This window comes from Bubalus bubalis, chromosome X (assembly GCF_019923935.1).
Source record: "Bubalus bubalis isolate 160015118507 breed Murrah chromosome X, NDDB_SH_1, whole genome shotgun sequence".
NCBI lineage: Eukaryota > Metazoa > Chordata > Mammalia > Artiodactyla > Bovidae > Bubalus > Bubalus bubalis.
Window position 1 is genome coordinate 40,845,286 of NC_059181.1, and position 20,911 is coordinate 40,866,196.

The window sequence follows — 20,911 nt, forward strand, 5'->3', positions numbered from 1 at the left end:
TCCTTTAACACGGGTGGCAATGCTGTTACAGGCCCTTTCCTGTTATACACATTTCCTTTCTATGTTTCCTACCTCTTCTCATGTTCTATCCCCTACCAGGACCTTCTAGCACCCCCAATACCCTCAACTCTAATTCTTTCCTCTCCTATACTCAGCAGCACCTCTTTCTCTTCCCCAGTTGAGTTTTATCTGTTTTCTGACTTTCTCTTTGAATTGCCTTTCTCACAATGTAGTGTCCTCTTATGTGTCCTCTGATCTGTCGGAAGCAGAAATGTTTCATTATTTGGGTGGAAATTTGGTTTGTACTCAAAAGAAAAACACTGTTTCCGCTATATTAAAAACAACTTTCAGCTGGTTGCAAAGGGAACTGATGAGGTTTGCATGCATGTTCATATTCAGTTCCCCTTTGTGGCCAGTGAGACTTGAAAAACACTGGAACACACAGGGTCAGCTCTTGTGCAGACTGATTATAGAGTTCCAAATATATGTGGCAAGTGGTGAGAGGAGTCAGCTAAATAAGTAAATGAGGGTCTCATGCTCTGTCAGCTGGCATTTGTGATCCTGTAAATAACTAAACCTCCAGCAATAAGTACAACCTAGCATGGTAGAGGGAACGCTACTAGAGGGGCAAGCTAGAATAGTCATCTTTCTATATCCTTTCAGGCTCTAGTATTGGAGATATCTGGGGCTTCCCCGATGGTTCAGATGGTAAAGAATCTGCCAGCGATGCAGGAGACAGGGGTTCGATCCCTGGGTTGGGAAAATCCCCTGGAGGAGGGTGTGGCAACCCACTCCAGTATTCTTGTCTGGAGAATCCCATGGACAGAGGAGCCCAATGGGCTACAGTCCATAGGGTCACAAAGAGTCGGACACGACTGAAGTGACTTAGCAGGCAGGCAGGCATTGGAGATATCATGTCCACTTTAGTTTACTGATTCCTAAGATGTTGATGCTCACTCTTGCCATCTCCTGCCTGACCATGTCTAATTTACCTTGATTCATGGACTTAACAAAAATTCCAGGTTCCTATGCAGTATTGTTGCTTACAGCATTGGACTTTACTTTCACCACCAGACACATCCACAAATGAACGTTGTTTCTGCTTTGGCCCAGCCGCTTCATTCTTTCTGGGAGCTATTAGTAATCGCCCTCCACTCTTAGGATCTACTTCTTATAATCAGGTTAGCAGAAACAGACTTTTCCTCTAGTTTTACTGAAAAGCTAGACTAGTTCTGGAAATAGAAAGGGGCTATTTACAGAGGATAAAAAGTACAAAGGAAAGAGTATGGATTCCTGATACTTTCAATACACCTCTTCATAGAAGAAATGAGCAAAAGAAAATGACAGCTCCAAGACTGAAGCGAGGCACAGTGGGTATGTCTTTGAAAAGTAAAGTTTTCTTTTTGGATGTTATCCAAGAAACAATGGACTCTGAGGCATGCATACTATATTAATCCTTAAGGAAGAGCCACTGTATTGGTACTTTGAGGGAAAAAATATAAAAATCTAGTTAGAACATTGCTGTTGCAAGTGCATTAAAGAAAAGATGGTACATTAAAATTCTCTGCAGCTCTTCCCATCCACAAGTGGAGTCTTGGCACATCTCTTGAGTCTGAGCAGGTACTGTGACTTGCTTTGACCAATAAAATGTAGTGGACATTGTACAGCATCTGAGCAAAGCCTTAAGAGGCCTCGCAGCTTCCAGTTTTGTGCTCCTGGAACCCCAAGACCACCACAGGGTAAATAAACCCAGGATGAAAAATTACATGGCGAGAGATACTTAGCCTGTACCACCATCTCAGCTGAGGCTCCAGACATGAGCGAGGCCATTGGAGACCACTGAGGCTCAGCTGAGCTGCCCGATAATGAAGAAGCTGCATGAATGACCCCAGAACAAATTGCAGGACTGAGAATGAACCAATGGTTGTTGTCAGAAGTCACCAAGGCTAGGCGTGGTTTGGTATGAAGCAGCAGATAAATGATGCACATAACATTAAAAGTACGTATGCCATTAATTTCTAAAAGGTGACAACAAATATATAAGTAATTTCATTGACAAAAAAAGACAATGCCTTGAATTATTTTGCTTAAAAGCTGTGTGTGTGTATCTGGGTATGAAAGAGAGAGGGGGAGAAATTTATTTTCCAAACCACTGAAGGGTGGGGAGTGGAAGGGCTATTGAAGATTTAGTAATGAACAATGTGTTGACAGAGATAAAAACAAGCATATGCTGTGTGATGAGGCAACTGGTTAGGTGATCTCTTAAGAGGAAGGGATCTACAGAGTTTCTTAAGCAGACAGGAAGAAGTGACTACAGGGGAGGGTCAAGGTAATTTCTCCCCTGCTTTCTTCATTAGGTAAAAGACCTTTTAAATGACATCGCTTAATAACATGACGCGACATGCTGTTTTCATTACAAGCCTTTTAGTATTATTTGAGTTTACAAAACTATGTCCATGAATTGCTATGATTAAAAAAAAGTTCAGACAAGCTACAGAATGAGAAAAACTTTCATATAATAAAATGCCAGACTTTCTTTTTACCACTACGGTAATTGTAGTTGTGAATGACTTTACGAAGGTAGCGCTTGTGGTAGTCACTAGTATAAAGCAAAACAAAATCTCCAAAGGACATAGCCTATTAAAGACAGATGAGTGTCAATGGGTTTTCAGCTTAAGGACAGAAATCCGTTGTCCATACAATGACTTTAATCTTACCACGCTTAAAGTGTTTTCCAGCTACGAAAATAAAGAAGTTTATCATTTTCTCAGAGCTTAAAAAAAAAACCCTAAACTTTTACATTGTTCTAATTTTCTAGCTGGAAGATAGTGCAAAGCAGGCAGCTTATGCTTCAGCCTTTAACAGCAAAAGAGGTTTAACTAGGGCTGGTAGTAGATTGCCCTCTACTGGTCAAAGCATCACCAAAGAAATGATTCTCTACAGACTTTTTCCTGTGTTAAAATTTAACTGTGGTTGCTTCTTTTCAATTTTCTCTACCAAATACTTTTGGTGATATGGAATTCCAGAGAACTTATGTTTCCTGGTTTCAGTATTTATTTGTAGGTTTATTAAAACTACATTTTAGACTGGCTTTTGATGGAGGAAGAACAAGAGACTACATGGTAATATTAGAAACTATCCCACACATAGTACAATTTGAGAAATATCTAATGAAACACCAACACCTGCTTAGAGTGATACCTTAAAATGACTACTTCAAGTCTAATGTATCTCTACCAGTCAAAACATTATGAAGACACAACCACCAATATAAGAAACGATTCAGACAAGGATCACCAATGAATGCTAAAATCCACTGGGTAAAATGGAGAAAAATATATTTAGAGAGTCTCAAAATATGACACCCTCAGATTACTTATCAATTGCAAAGGGCAAAAGCACTTCTCCAGTATAATGGAGAAGTGAAGTGAAGTGAAGTCGCTCAGTCGTGTCTGACTCTACGACCCCATGGACTGTAGCCCACCAGGCTTCTCCATCCATGGGATTTCCAGGCATGAGTACTGGAGCGGGTTGTCATTTCCTTCTCCAGGGGATCTTCCCAACCCAGGGATTGAACCCGAGTCTCCTGCATCGCAGGCAGACGCTTTACCATCTGAGCCACCAGGGAATCTGTATAATGGAGAGTTGGCAGCAATTAATAAATGTCCAGATTGAAACATGATACAGTTTTGGTCACCAGGGATATTTGGTCACCTTTACCTAAACAGTCCAGATTCTGGTAGCAGCGAAGAATATGGGATCTGAAGTCATACTACCAGTGACTTCAGTAATAGCCATACAGTATACCAGGTGTAGTACCATCAACAAATTATTTATCCTCTATGGACCTAAGTCTCCTCACCTAGGAAATGACAGTAATAATGGTACCCATTTCAGAGATATTTTAATTAAATATAGCATAAAAAATAAATGAATTAATATATATATATATATATATATATATATATATATATATATATAAAGCACTTCAGTGGTTATCATTTGTTATTATTATAAATTTCCTAAAAGTGGTTCTCAGGAAAGCTTGTTACTGCAAAACTTGGGGCTCTTAATAAGAGAAAATAAATATAGACACTAATAGGTCGAGAGGAGCTACTCCACGCCCGAGGTCAGTGGTGGCCGCTGAGAGGAGCTACCCCACATCCAAGGAGCGGTGGCTGAGCAGGCGCAGGAGGGCCTAGAGGAGCTACTCCATGTTCAAGGTCAGGAGGGGCAGCGGTGAGGAGATACCCCTTGTCCAAGGTAAGGAGCAGCGGCTGCGCTTTCCTGGAGCAGCTGTGAAGAGATACCCCATGTCCAAGGTAAGAGAAACCCAAGTAAGACAGTAGGTGTTGCAAGAGGGCATCAGAGGGCAGACACACTGAAACCATAATCACAGAAAACTATAGTCAATCTAATCACATGGACCAGAACCTTGTCCAACTCAATGAAACTAAGCCATGCCCTGTGGGGCCACCCAAGACGGGCGGGTCATGGTGGAGAGGTCTGACAGAATGTGGTCCACTGGAGAAGGGAATGGCAAGCCACTTCAGTATTCTTGCCTTGAGAACCCCATGAACAGTATGAAAAGGCAAAATGATACTGAAAGAGGAACTCCCCAGGTCAGTAGGGGCCCAATATGCTACTGGAGATCAGTGGAGATATAACTCGAGAAAGAATGAAGGGAAGGAGCCAAAGCAAAAACAATACCCAGCTGTGGATGTGACTGGTGATAGAAGCAAGGTCTGATGCTGTAAAGAGCAATATTGCATAGGAACCTGGAATGTTAGTTCCATGAATCAAGGCAAATTGGAAGTGGTCAAACAGGAGATGGCAAGAGTGAACGTCGACATTCTAGGAATCAGCGAACTAAAATGGACTGGAATGGGTGAATTTAACTCAGATGACCATTATATCTACTACTGTGCACAGGAATCCCTTAGAAGAAATGGAGTAGCCATCATGGTGAACAAGAGTCCAAAATGCAGTACTTGGGTGCAATCTCAAAAACAACAGAATGATCTCTGTTCGTTTCCAAGGCAACATTCAATATCACAGTAATCCAAGTCTATGCCCCAACCAGTAATGCTGAAGAAGCTGAAGTTGAACAGTTCTATGAAGACCTACAAGACCTTTTAGAACTAACACCCAAGAAAGATGTCCTTTTCATTATAGGGGACTGGAATGCAAAAGTAGGAAGTCAAGAAATACCTGGAGTAACAGGCAAATTTGGCCTTGGAATACGGAATGAAGCAGGGCAAAGGCTAATAGAGTTTTGACAAGAGAATGCATTGGTCATAGCAAACGCCTTCTTCCAACAACACAAGAGAAGACTCTACACATGGACATCACCAGATGGTCAACACCGAAATCAGATTGATTATATTCTTTGCAGCCAAAGATGGAGAAGCTCTATACAGTCAGCAAAAACAAGACCAGGAGCTGACTGTGGCTCAGACCATGAGCTCCTTATTGCCAAATTCAGACTTAAATTGAAGAAAGTAGGGAAAACCACTAGACCATTCAGGTATGACCTAAATCAAATCCCTTATGATTATACAGTGGAAGTGAGAAATAGATTTAAGGGACTAGATCTGATAGATAGAGTGCCTGATGAACTATGGACTGAGGTTCGTGACATTGTACAGGGGACAAGGATCAAGACCATCCCCATGGAAAAGAAATGCAAGAGAGCAAAATAGCTGTCTGAGGAGGGCTTACAAATAGCTGTGAAAAGAAGAGAAGCGAAAAGCGAAGGAGAAAAGCAAAGACATAACATCTGAAGGCAGAGTTCCAAAGAATAGCAAGGAGAGATAAGAAAGCCTTCCTCAGCGATCAATTGCAAAGAAATAGAGGAAAACAACAGAATGGGGAAGACTAGAGATCTCTTCAAGAAAATTAGAGATACCAAGGGAACATTTCATGCAAAGATGGGCTCAATAAAGGACAGAAATGGTATGGACCTAACAGAAGCAGAAGATTTTAAGAAGAGGTGGCAAGAATACACAGAAGAACTGTACAAAAAAGAGCTTCACAGCCCAGATAATCACGATGGTGTGATCACTCACCTAGAGCCAGACATCCTGGAATGTCTGGGCCTTAGAAAGGATCACTATGAACAAAGCTAGTGGAGGTGATGGAATTCCAGTTGAGCTATTTCAAATCCTGAAAGATGATGCTGTGAAAGTGCTACACTCAATATGCCAGCAAATTTGGAAAACTCAGCAGTGGCCACAGGACTGGAAAAGGTCAGTTTTCATTCCAATCCCAAAGAAAGGCAATGCCAAAGAATGCTCAAACTACCACACACTTGCACTCATCTCACACGCTAGTAAAGTAATGCTCAAGATTCTCTAAGCCAGGCTTCAGCAATATGTGAACCATGAACTTCCAGATGTTCAAGCTGGTTTTAGAAAAGGCAGAGGAACCAGAGATCAAATTGCCAACATCTGCTGGATCATCAAAAAAGCAAGAGAGTTCCAGAAAAACATCTATTTCTGCTTTATTGACTATGCCAAAGCCTTTGACTGTGTGGATCACAAGAAACTGTGGAAAATTCTGAAAGAGTTGGGAATACCAGACCACCTGACCTGCCTCTTGAGAAACCTATATGCAGGTCAGGAATCAACAGTTAGAACTGGACATGGAACAGCTGACTGGTTCCAAATAGGAAAAGGAGTACATCAAGGCTGTATATTGTCACCCTGCTTATTTAACTTGTATTCAGAGTACATCATGAGAAACGCTGGGCTGGAAGAAGCACAAGCTGGAATCAAGACTGCCAGGAGAAATATCAATAACCTCAGATATGCAGATGATACCACCCTTATGGCAGAAAGTGAAGAGGAACTAAAAAAAAGCCTCTTGATAAAAGTGAAAGAGGAGAGTGAAAAAGTTGGCTTAAAGCTCAACATTCAGAAAACGAAGATCATGGTATCTGGTCCCATCACTTCATGGGAAATAGATGGGGAAACAGTGGAAACAGTGTCAGACCTTATTTTTTGGGCTCCAAAATCACTGCAGATGGTGACTGCAGCCATGAAATTAAAAGACACTTACTCCTTGGAAGGAAAGTTATGACCAACCTAGATAGCATATTGAAAAGCAGAGACATTACTTTGTCAACAAAGGTCTGTCTAGTCAAGGCTATGGTTTTTCCAGTGGTCATGTATGGATGTGAGAGTTGGACTGTGAAGAAAGCTGAGTGCCGAAGAATTGATGCTTTTGAACTGTGGTGTTGGAGAAGACTCTTGAGAGTCCCTTGGACTGCAAGGAGATCCAACCAGTCCATTTTGAAGGAGATCAGCCCTGGGTGTTCTTTGGAGGGAATGATGCTAAAGCTGAAACTCCAGTACTTTGTCCACCTCATGGGAAGAGTTGACTCATTGGAAAAGACCCTGATGCTGGGAGGGATTGGGGGCAGGAGGAAAAGGGGATGACAGAGGATGAGATGGCTGGATGGCATCACTGACTCGATGGACGTGGGTTTGAGTGAACTCCGGGAGTTGATGATGACAGGGAGGCCTGGCGTGCTGCGATTCATGGGGTTACAAAGAGTCGGACACGATTGAGCGACTGAACTGAACTGAACTGAATAGGTATAGGATGTAAGACCTTAGATACTCAACTCTTTACTCATCTTCCTTTGACATCTTTTTTCCCCTTAAATAACGATAGTGACACAGAGCAGCAGACTTACCCTCCAGACAATTTTATCTAGAGATTCCAAAGAAGTGACTGGTAATAAAATGGCCAGGAAATGGTCTTTGGAAGAAAGGGGCAGTGATGAGGGTTCTGGGCACTGATACATGATGCCTTTTTAACTCCCTAAATCTCACTGCAAGTCATAATCCAAGTCACTAGGGTGTAGGTATGTGTATATATTTTATACCTGTGACAATAAAATGGCCTAAATTATTTTAAGAATTCTGTCATCCAATGTTCCATTTTCAGAAATTTTAGTCTACTTTTGGCTTTTCAAAGAACTTGAAAACAAAAAGGTAGGTAGGTTCTGAAGCATGATATGAACCAAACTTGATTGACTCAAAGATGTTGAAATTCAAAATTTGACTGTCCTCAAAAATATCTTTGCTTCATCTAATCCAATGCTGAAGTTTCCCTCTTCCTAAAATCTGTGAATTTCCCATCTGCTTTCCAATTGCCACCTCTGTGGAGATTCTAGTTTTAATGACTGCCGCCATGTTTCGATGGTGTGCATTTCTAGAAGACAATGTACCCAGTACGTTCAAGAGTATCTGGAAAGACAAAAGCCAAAGGTGAAGTATAGTGAAACTCTAACTGGCAGTTCCATTTTATGTTTTGCCATTAGACCTTTCTTACAAAAGAAAAGAAAAGAAAGAAAGAAAGAAAAAAAGAAAGAGGGAAGTCGCTCAGTAGTGTCGGACTCTTTGCAACCCCATGGACCGTAACCTACCAGGTTCCTCTGTCCATGGGATTTTCCAGGCAAGAGTACTGGAGTGGGTTGCCATTTCCTTCTCCAGAGGTAATCACTCTTCTGTGCTATTATACATTTTCACACTTTGGACTATAATTTCTGTTGGTTTTTTTTTTTTAAACAGTTCTTGAAGGAAATACTCCCAAGCCAGCTTGTAGCAGCAAGTAGAGGATCTTCATACCCTGATTAAGGGTGAGACAGCCATGATTATAGCTGCTCGTGGTAGATGGTGAGGCCTGAGCACAGTGCAACTGGAGACAGAGACACGGCTGTGGCCAGACACCACATCCTGAAGAGAGCGGGGACCTCAGAGAGCCTTGAATAAACCACAGCTTTGAGTAACAGGTCTCTGTTTCACTAAAGGTAACTGCTGGCTCGGGTGTGCAGTGAACTGGATAAAGGCTTCCACTGCCCCCTCATCCCACTCCCCCTTGAAGAAATAATTATCTTTTGAATGTGAAGTTCTAATGTGGACCACATAAGGCATGTCTTCTCTTACTGCACACCAGCCTCCCAATGCCCTCAGCTTCTGAGTCATCAGAGACAGGGCTTTAAAGACCCACTGTTGCCATTTTAGAAGACACTAAGCTGGTAGGTGAAAATAACTGTCTAGTTTAAGCACAATGGTACAGGTATGACTGAGCTGTTTTGTGTCCTCTGGGTTCTGGCTCTGAGGCAAGTTGAAAAGGGACCCTGTCCTAATCCCAGTGATCCACCAGGAAAGCGTTTTTTTTTTGTTTTTTTTTTTGTTTGTTTTTTTTTAGGAAAGCTCTTATATTCCCCTGCTGAATATAGCTCACTGTGGATTGTCAAACTGCACTGGAGCATGCGTGCCCTTTGAACATCTAACATCTCAAAAGCAGGAAACTTCATACATGGCAGGACTTACACTCTGGGGAATTACTCTAATACCTCAAGGAGTAAATCATAAGGGTCAGAGCAGAACACTGAGGAAGCCAGTATTTGGCAGAGGATATAGGAAGTAATTAGAATGGTTAGGCAAGAGCATTTAGACTTGGAAACAGAAGCAGAACTTCAAAGAAGAGAAGCATGGGAAAGATGAATGAGAACCAAAGAAAACTATAGGTGACCTAAATGAGAAAAGTCCATGGGGTCACTTTGACAGAGAACTTGCAATTCTTGACATTTCTGCCTGAGCTATATTTCTGGTAATTCTCTGACATCCACACCTTTTACCAATTGCATGAATACTGCCCAGTGTCTTAGAAAAATATAAATAAAATTTTCCTTCTATTTCAATTAGGGAACTCAAAATCACTAAAATAATAAAGACTTTATACTGATATTGACAGAATAAAAATTAGCTTAATGAAGTCCAAAGTTCTCCAAGAAAGAATAAAATTGGGCTTGAGTTCTCCCAGTCAATTCTGCTACCTCAGAGCCTAGAAACCCTGTCTATGAATAAAAGTATTGAAAACTTGACTCTAGTTTACTTATCCTTATTGACTCTAAAAAAACCAGTAATTGCTGCTAAGGGAGAGGGTGAGGTTGGAAAAAAAAAAATCCAAATATGTACCTTAAAGTAAATTTACTAGCTGTGCCGTGTTGGGCATGTTACACTTCTTCAGTGACCTCCACACACTACTGGAAACACAGCAGTAACTCCAACAAACATTTGTGAAATGAACCGCACTGTTTAAGAAAACTACAGAGCATTAAAAAAAAAATCAAAATAGAGGAAGAAAAGGTGAAAATTACACCTGTCCAGGCATTCTTGCCAGATAAATTATGTCATCTGACTATCATTTTAAGCAGTACTTCTGACTCTTCCTTGGTTCAATGGCTGATTGCCATCTGTGGTAGCCAGCATCCAAGATGGCTCCCAACGACCATCATCTGCTGATATTTATACCTCCCACACTGAATCACTGCTGGCTTTAGGCGACCAACAGAATACTGCAGAAGTGATGGTGTTGACTTTAGAGGCCAGATTTTAAAAAAAGGCATTGAAACCATGGCCTTGTTCTCTTCAATTACTTGCTCTGTGAGGACAGATGGCTACGCGACCTTGGGCAACTTACGTGACTTTTCTGAGGTTCAGTTTTCCTCACCTATAAAATGAAGATACTTATTTCATAGTATTATTTCACAGAGTATTGTGAAGACTAAATAAGACATGCATGTAAAGCGTTTAACAGGATGCCTGGCACATAACAGGCTTTCATTAAATGAGGCTAATACTAGTGGCGGTGGTGACAGAAGCCGCAGTAGCAGCAATTTATTGGATGTGAGATGCAAAGGGAAGAGAGGAATCAAGGGTGATTCCTAGGTTTTGAGCTTGAATAACTGAAGAAGTGATGCTATCATCTACTGAGTTTGGGGACAATGGAAGATAAGTTGTAGAGAGTAAGGACATTCTTTTTTCTTGGGCCGAAGGTGCTTAACCCTCAAAAAGGTAGTACCAAAATTATCTTTTGATCACTTATAAACAGGATTCCTTTTACAGTCTTTCTTCTCTAAATTATTTCAAACTGTTTTCTAAAAATTTTATTAATTGGTAGAAAATTGCTTTACAATTTTGTGTTGGTTTCTGCCGTACAACAATGCAAATCAGTCTATATATATCCCTTCCCTCCCTCTCTCTATCCTACCCTTCTAGGTCATCACAGAGTGCCAGGCTGCGCTCCCTGTGTTATTTAGCAACTTCCCACTATTTTACACGTGATAGTGTATGTATGTCAAAACTACTTTCTCAATTTGTTCCACACGCCCCCTCTGTGTCTACAAGTCCATTCTCTACTAGGTTCATCAGTACCACTTTTCTAGATTTCATATATATGTGTTAATATACGATACTTGTTTTTCTCTTTCTGACTTACTTCACTTTGTAAAAGAGCCTCTAGGTTCATCCACCTCACTACAACTGACACAAATTCATTCCTTTTTATGGCCAAATAATATTCCATTGTATAAATTTATCACAATTTCTTTATCCATTCATCTGTTGATGGACATCTAGACTATTTTTTGTTCTAAATAATTTCTTCCTGGAACATGAAAAATTGTTGAAATAAAAATGATAGGAATTCCAGAGGCCAGACTACTTCAATCAATGGCCATGTAACCCCAGATGAGTCACTGTTCTTAATTAAATGATGGCAAGCATTGCAAAGATGAGTAACAGCAGAACAAAATCCAGACACTCAGGTAGTCCTCATTATTATTTTAAAGAGAAATATTAGCAAGCATTCAGGTGAATTTATCCAATCAACAAGAAATAAGATAGCATGACGGGTTATGAGAAATGGCAAAGTATATTTCTTAATTTTAAATGAAGATTGTTACAGATAACTGAAGTGCTTGAGCCTGATGAAATTAGATTGCTGTTCCCATCCTCAGACTCCCACTGGTTTAACTATGGTACTTAGCGTTCATTTAGTTAATAGTTAATAGACTGATGAAACAATCCTGTACCTCAAATTGGTTTCACAGTTCTTTATATTGTAATATAACTATTGATTTGAGGCATATTTGGTCTTCAGTTCTGGCACTTTCCAGGATTTCCCAAATTCATAATGAAATGCTCCAATGTACTGCTTTTGAATCTGAATGGAGGCAGCAGAGGACAATCTGAAGTAGAATGGGTCAGTCTATTGGGGAAATGGCAACCTATGCAAGTATTCTTGCTGGGATGATCCCATGGACAGAGGAGCCTGGTGGGCTACAGTCCATGGGGTCGCAAAGAGTTGGACATGACAGAGCAACTGAGTGCATGTGCACACACACCCCCCGCCCCCCCAAGATGAGACCAAAACCCTTGAGTGTAGTCTGTGCTTACAGTGTACTGCTCTGGGCCTCACTTCTTTATCCCCCAGTTCTATATTTGATTCCAGTAACCTCCTACAAGTAAAACAACTTTGAATTCTGCTTCCCTTTATTTACAATAAAGCTGAGTTGCAAATAAGCCATCCACAAATGATTTTACAGATAAGTTTGTACCAATATTTTAGAGGGTTACTATGGAATGGTTTCCTCTACCACTGTATTTTTACAAAAGTAACTAGCCACGGGGACTAAACCTTTGAACTTAACTTCTGCCAAGCATGCTAATGAAGCTAAGTGAGGTGTAACCGGTTCATGAAATAATAATAAGGAAGCACAGTATATATATTGTCCACCAACTTCCTCCCGCTATAGAAATAGAGAAATGAGTTTTTTTTTTTTGAGAAGGTAGTTGCTACATTCACCATAACTATCGAATTTCTTCAATACAGCGTTTAATTTCCTTTCTTCCCACTGTAGTTGGTGTCATGCAAGAATCTATTCTCCTTGAGTAAAACTGAAAGATAATGGAAGACTAATGATCAGAGAATTATAAATCTGAAATTGAGCATCACCACCCTGAACAACAGAGCCTTGTCTGGCATAAACTACTGATACAGGTAAGACTGATCACTCAGTTTGAGCTTAAAAGTTAACTCTTTATATAAAAACTCTAACAGGATTAAAATGTTTACATTTTAAGACTGATCACTAAGAAAGGTCAGCATATTAATTATGTAGGTAACCGTTAGTAGCTAAAGTTAGAATTGTAGATGTCTTTCATTTGTCAAATTAGCAGAGGTACAATGTGTTACAGGACTGATTCAAGACAGGCATTCTGCTGAGCAGAACGCAGACTTGCACACATTTTCTAGAGAGCCATTCTGTATATGTAACATGTGATTGTTATTTGATTTCTTAAGCCTTATGGTTTCTAAATTTTAGAAAATAATTATCTAGCAGTTTTATAATCAAACTTTACTTTTAAAGGAGAGGTACCTAAGAGATACAAGCTTGATGTTTGGCAAGCTAAAGATGGTCAACTAGTTGCTGTCTGTTATCCTGAAGGTGCCTCTAGAGTCTCAAGGTCATCCATGCGATAAAGCTAGCCTCTGTGAAGGTCTTTTTACCTCTCCTCTGTTCTGAAGCATGTGCTAGGGTGAAATAGAAAAGCAAGGCAATGGTAATGAATAAGATGGTGACAGATGCTCTAGTGGTGGTCTAGCTTTTTTTTTTTTAAAGAATACTATCCATTAATACAAAAGCACCACCTTTATAGATTTTAGAACCCAATGCATTTTCTATACAAGGCAGTAGCTAGTGTTTTTCTTTAACATCATCACAAAAGGAAGTTCCATTCTTTATGTAATATAAATAACCACTTTGATCAGATAATTGTTTTTCTTAAGAAATAAACTGGCTAATTTCACTCTCTGATTTTTAAATCAATTTCCATTTGCCAGGCTGTACTGGACTCAGATACAAACTCACTCTGAAGCATATGCATCATTTTCTAAATAAAAATTGCAAAGCAACAAAATAACATGATAGACACTGGTAGACATTAAGGGTCTTAGTATTTGAACCTACAGATAACCAAGCTTTCAAGCCTTTGAGTGAAGATTGGTTTAAAAAGTAATTTCAAAAATACAGTGGTATATTTTGGGAAAAATCCCTACTTTTATAATCTAAGATGCAAAAAATATAATCTGATGCTGAAGAGGGGTAAAGAGTAAAATATCCCTGAGGGGCTAGGAGCATATAAGAATCTCAGAAGGCACTGTACAGAAAAAAAATTTTGTGTTTATCAAAAGAGAGAATGAGAAGAAAAAAACTGAGTACCCTTATTCTAGATTATAAAAGAGTAGAGAATGTGGTACTTAGAAATGTATGGTGAAAAATACGGAGAACTGAAGCACATTCTGAAAAGAGCTCATGGTTTTTATTTGACCAGAATCCAAAACCTTTTATTTCCAACTAAAAGAAAAATAAAGGAATGAGAAAAATATGAAAAGGAGTCTGTATGTGTACCTTTTGAAGCAAGAGACATTTAAAAACAAGACATTAAAAAGGCCAAATCATACCTGCATTTATACTGTGGTTAAAGTATCCTCTAAAAAACAAAAAACAAAACACTTCTCTGAAAAACCAAGGTACTAAGTTACACACAAAGACACATGGGGGCGCTCTAACCAACAAGCAATAGCAACTACAGTTTGATTCAGAATCTTGAACTATATTTTTACTAAAGTATGATAGATGAGCATTAAATATCTGAAATAAGAAATTACTGATGACATCTGGTAAGGACCCTGGTATCCTGGTGTCTATCCTCGGTCACTACATTTTTCTTCTGTTTAATTCAAGATCTTGCCTGAATGTTGATACAGAATTAAGTTTACTTCTGAAATACAAAAAGAGACTCTTCTAATAGTATTGGATTAGAGAGAAGCTCTTTAACTTAGCCATGAAAAGACACCATTTTTAAAAGTATTTATGGACAATTAAGGTGGTAATTTGGAGAAGGAAATGGCAACCCACTCCAGTATTCTTGCCCAGAGAATCCCAGGGACAGAGAAGCCTGGTGGGCTGCCGTCTATGGGGTTGCCCAGAGTTGGACATGACTGAAGCAATGCAGCAGCAGGGTGGTAATGAAAAATTGGTCTTGCGATAACATGACCGCAAAATACTTTTGCAACAGTTTACTTTGGCCAGTAAGTATTGCTTGCAAGTACCTTTAAATTCTAAAAATTACCTTCCTAGGCCAAAATCAATTGTCTTTTACAAACTACCTTAAAATCTAGTATAAGAATTACATGTTTCTCTAGTATAAAAGAATAAATCTCAGGCATTTAACTATTTCTATCAAATTTTATTCTTTAGACAAAGGCACCATCCACAATAATCAACTACCTGCTTTTATTTCAATCGGACAATCGTGATTAGAAAAGGTGAGAAGGCATCTTTACTTTCCCTTTCCATTCACTATATTTATGTTACTATTTTATTTTAGCCAATGCTTAAAAAAATTATTCAGGTTAAATACCATTTGTAATTTTAATATTAAATATCTGCAACTCTGTTCTAGCTCCTGTGGCACAATTCAAGGAAATCTGATATAAATGAGTAACAACTCAACATGTATTCAACCATCCAAGATCTCTTACATGGCTTTACCGATCATTTATACCTTCCTTTGTATCATTGGTCTGTTTGGAAATTCTCTCTCCCAGTGGATATTTTTAACAAAAATAGCTAAGAAAACATCAACACACATCTACCTAGCACATCTCGTGACTGCAAACTTACTCGTGTGCAGTGCCATGCCTTTCATGGGTATCTATTTCCTGAAAGGTTTTCAGTGGGAATATCAATCTCCACAATGCAGGGTGGTCAATTTTTTGGGAACTCTATCCATGCATGTGAGTATGTTCGTCAGCCTCTTAATTTTAAGCTGGATTGCCATAAGCCGCTATGCTACCTTAATGAAAAAGGATTCCACACAAGAGACCACTTCGTGTTACGAGAAAGTATTTTACGGCCACTTGCTGAAAAAATTTCGCCAGCCCAACTTTGCTAGAAAACTGTGTGTTTACATATGGATAGTTGTTCTAGGCATAATTATTCCAATTATCATATACTACTCGGTTGAAGAGACCACAAAAGGGGAAGAGACGAAGTGCTATAATTCACAGATGGAACTAGGAGCTGAGATCTCTCAGACTGCAGGCCTCATTGGAACCACATTTATTGGGTTTTCATTTTTAGTTGTCCTAACATCATACTACTCTTTTGTCAACCATCTGAGAAAAATAAGGACTTGTACATCCATTACAGAGAAAGATCTGACTTACAGCTCTGTGAAAAGGCACCTTTTGGTCATACAGATTCTACTAATAGTTTGCTTCCTTCCATACAGCATTTTTAAACCCATTTTTTTTGTTGTACACCGAAGAGTGGACTGTCAGCAACTGAATGATTTAATTGAAATAAAAAACATCCTCACCTGCCTTGCATCAGCCAGAAGTAGCACAGACCCCATTATATTTCTTTTTTTAGATAAAACATTCAAGAAGACACTATACAATCTCTTTACAAAACCTGATGCACCCCATCTGCAACCCTCTGATTGATTTCCAAATGGAAAATACCACCAAACAGAAAACTGTTCATATGACCCTACTGGGGCCCCTAAATGACGGGTTTAACAGGTCATAGCTTGGTTGAAAATTGGCACCTAGAAAGCCTCTTTGGTTTTTAAAAACAAAATCAACCAACCAACAAACATAAAACTCACTTTATGGTTCTACTTAGAGTGCAAGTTGAGATGAGACTTACAGAGGCAAAAGACAAGCATATTGCAAGGAGCCCACCACATATGAAACCACCAGATGATTTTCTGTTTAAACTCAACCATGGATGCTTCTATGCAAAGCATGATAATTCAAAACTATAGGATAAAGCAGCAAATGGTTTATGACTTTCCTACTTTCTAGTAATTAGACTACAAGGGTCCATGTATGGGTAATGTATTGTTGGTAACTTTTAAAATGAGTAAAATAAAAAAGTGAATAAGAAATTTCCTCATTTAAGTCCTATCTAAGTGTATGAATAATGTACCATAAAAAATCCAAGGTTTTATAAACACATTATTTATTTGGTATTATCCAGTCCACGATCCTGGGAGAAGCAATATTCATTGATCCCAGTATTTATTAAGTAGATGTTATTTATAAATACGCTTAAATATTTGGATTAGGCTTTGTCAAAATAAAAATGTCATTATATGATCTTCACATTTTGTTGATTCTCCTCTGTATTCAATATAAATAATGTTATTAATGACAAACAGTACCTAGCATGTAAATGTGTTCAATTAATTTTTGTGAAATGAATGAATAAATGATAGGCAGTATAACAGTATCACCATTGTGAGACTGGTCTCTGGAGTTAGAGTCCCTAGATTCAGTCCTAGTTCCAACTCTTACTTAGCTGGACAATCTCAGGGAAATCACCCTCTGTAAGTGTTAATTTCTTCATTTGTAGAACGGAAAAATGCTATGTAATTCACAGGTACTATTATTAAGCCAGATGACATTACTGCTATGAGTAGCTCTCATTTACTAAGCATGTGCTATGTGCTTACAGGTTTCACATGTATTATTTTAATCATCACAACCCTGATGTATGCCAATTAACTGATGAAAACACTGAAGTGCATAGTTAAATAAGTCATCTAAAATTTTCTCCAATATCTACCTAAATATTTAAAGAGTAAGCCTTTCTTTATGGTCATTTCTTTCTTAGATGTAATCTTGTAAGACAAATGATGATGGCTATATTCTGTATTATATACAATATAATTAAAAATAAAAAAGAATGTGTGTTTATTTTCCTAAAGAGACCATAAGCAACTTTGGAGCTTTAGTCTATTTCCTATTTCTGCTCCTATGGTACTTGTAATTGCTCGGATAAGAACCAAACATAAACAGCTGAACAAAACTGAAGCTGAATAAACCCGAACTGTAACCTGCTACTTCATTGCTGCTGCTGCTGCTGCTACATCACTTCAGTCGTGTCCGACTCTGTACAACCCCAAAGACGGCAGCCCACCAGGCTCCCCCGTCCCTGGGATTCTCCAGGCAAGAACACTGGAGTGGGGTGCCATTTCCTTCTCCAATGCATGAAAGTGAAAGTGAAAGTGAAGTCGCTCAGTTGGAAACTGCTTAAAGACTCATCTATTCCCTACATGGTAATTTCTTCAGTGCTCAAAAAGAAGTTTAAAGTTAGTTCACATAGCACTCTTAAGCCTTTCATCTCATAGCATGTTTTGTTGCAGAATTTAAAATGTAGAAACAATTGACATTACACAGAAACAAATCTGTGTGATTTTCGTTGAAAAAGAATAGAAAACAGTAAATAATTTTTCTCCTTTTTTTACTTCAGTGTTTAAATGAGAGAAGAAAATGTTCAGAGAAACGTGAAAAAACACATGCTGGCTTCAAATATTTATAGTATACAATTATTCTTTAATAGCAGCAATCTTATTTCTGGCTGATTATTTTTAATTTGCAGAGACAAAGGAAGACCTGGGAACTCCAGGTGACTCCTTAAATGTTGGCTGTAAACAAGGGTGTCTAATCTAGTAATTTCATAGACATGAGAATCACATATTAACTCAAAGTCAACCCAAACACCCAAGTTTCTCCACAGTTACAGCAATACTTTCTTCAGTTCAGTTCAGTTGCTCAGTCGTGTCTAACTCTTTGCGACCCCATGAATCGCAGCACGCCAGGCCTCCCTGTCCATCACCATCTCCCAGAGTTCACTCAAACTCACGTCCATCGAGTTGGTGATGCCATCCAGCCATCTCATCCTCTGTCGTCCCCTTTTCCTCCTGCCCCAATCCCTCCCAGCATACTTTCTTACATAAGTTTTAAAACCAAAACTCATTAGACTAAGAGGAATTGAGAAGCTGATCAATAGTTCTCACTTAACATAAGCAATGCTGAATCAAATCTCACTTCACTTAGGAGTTTCAAAAACATATGTAACTTCTGAAAATCATTATTAAAAAAATCACTTTATACCACTATTTAAATAAAAGATACTACACCAAAGTAGACTTCTCTACATTAGAAAAAGGCAGAAAAGGAGATATGCAATTTCTCAAGTTACTCATTCTGGTAGAAAACTTCCGTTTTAATTCTCTGTACTGAGCTTATTAGTCACCATGTTTATCTTTACACCATAGATGCTTTCATGAATAGGTGATTGCAAATTATGTTGAATTTTTTGTGTAATTGAGGAACTGACTATTTAATGTCATGGCAAATATTTTATAGGAAGTATCACTTTCTAAAATTTATCCTAAATTTGGAGTGTGAATTTCAGGAAAGTGATGCTTTTAATGTGTCTGTGAGTTAACATCAAACACAATTTCAGAAACCCCAAATTTTGACTTAAAGATTGACAAGATTGTGTCTTAACAGGCATGCTGAGTCGCTTCAGTCATGTCCGACTCTGTGTGACCCCATAGACAGCCCACCAGGCTTCCCCGTCCCTGGGATTCTCCAGGGAAGAACACTGCAGGCATGACAAAGGTTCATATATACACTCCCATTAAGGCAACCTGCAAACTATTAATCAGGAACATGAACAATTAAGACTAGAACAGCAAAATGAAGGATGGAGTACTCCTCCTGGAAGTGAGTTTCTATTCTTTGGGGAGAACAGGAAGATGCTGGAGAAGGAAAAAATTTTCCTCTACTCCTGTAGGTTCTCCTGACCTGAAATGGATTAACAGGAGAAAAAAAACCCAAAAATAAATTACATACCTAAGGGGAATATGGCCTCATATCCTCTGGAATATTCGGCTCAAGGATAAGCTGGGCAATTGAAACTTATGAGCCAACTGAGAGAAGGAGAAGAGGGTAGGGGTTGGGGACCTCAAAGGGGAGGAGGGCAATTCACATGGAGATGGAGAAACAAATGTTTGGGAAACAAATGCTTGCTACCAAGACTATGGGATGCAGAGGGGACTTTGGTCTCCCTAGCCTGCTGAGTTCACCCACCACACCTAGCCCACATTCTCTGCAGACATCTCCGGTGCTAGTACTCTTCCTGGATCAGACCCTTTAAATTGTTTCAGGCGGTTAAGGGGGAGGTGTAAAGGAAGACTTCCTGAGTCTCTTGCTTCTTAAAAATAACCAGCCCCCAATAATCTTCAAGCCAAACAGACACATTGTGGGGGTGGCAAGTTTTGCTCCCCTCCAATGTCAACCCTGCTCTGATCTGGTTAAGGCTGGCTGCAGCCCACCTGGGGCTTTGCAGTCTGCAGAGAGGGAACTGTTATGAGCGAATATGCGGAGACAAGCTGAGAGGGAATCTTGCTTGGCAAACCACAAAGGGAGCACAGCACAGAGGGGCACTGGTAGTTTGCTAAGCATTTCAATCCCACAACCTAATGCCATGAGCCTTCTTTGACTGCCCTGGGATTCAAAGTGAATTGATATCAGTGGCAAGAGTTACTACAGCCTGAAGGGTTTTTATACCTGACAGTACAAAGGCACTGGCTGTATGGTACATGCTTGCTACTGCTGGCTCAGAAGGGAAGCAGCGGTGAAAGTACTCGCATCTACTGAGCAAAAGAAAGTTGGAGCTGATTTTTTTTTGAAACGGGGGATGGGTGGAAAAAGAGAAGCAAGGTCATCTTAAATTTATCTTGTATTTCTAAGTATTAAAAACCCCACGATCAAGCTGAACATGTACATTACGCTCGACAATCTTACAAAAGTAACAGAGAAGGTAAGCCTGTGTGCTTATTATAATAAAGAACAGAATTTACTTTCATCTTAAGGAAACTCTCAATGTTCTATATAATATAAACACGAGGGACTTTGGGGGAGCTGTGGTAAGAGATGTAAGACAAATGTCAAGAGCGATGGAGGAAGAAATACCATAAGAAATCCACAATGTCACCACAACTAGAGTGATGTGATGAGCAACCATTTATTATGAAGTCTGGCCCTCGGCTGCCGAAAGGAGAACCGATACCAGAAGGTGGCCAGAGAGCAGCGGGGCGTGTTCATGGGTTAGCCAGGAAACCATTTAAAGGAAGCACACACAGAAATGCTTGGGTGGAGGTTCCTGGCTGAGCAGCTGTGAGATTTG

At 39.4% G+C, this 20,911-nt stretch overlaps 2 protein-coding genes across 2 annotated transcripts in view; one reads left to right on the plus strand and one right to left on the minus strand.

The window, feature by feature from the left end:
* Window positions 1–20,911, minus strand: part of CASK (calcium/calmodulin dependent serine protein kinase) — a gene marked incomplete in the record, with an annotated part of 361,613 nt that overhangs the window by 146,113 nt on the left and 194,589 nt on the right.
* On the plus strand, window positions 12,722–16,371 carry GPR82 (G protein-coupled receptor 82). Its single transcript, XM_006048704.3, has 3 exons — window positions 12,722–12,858; window positions 15,122–15,189; window positions 15,327–16,371. The coding sequence occupies exon 3, from the start codon at window positions 15,361–15,363 to the stop codon at window positions 16,369–16,371; it is 1,011 nt and encodes a 336-aa protein (XP_006048766.1). The 5' UTR covers window positions 12,722–12,858; window positions 15,122–15,189; window positions 15,327–15,360.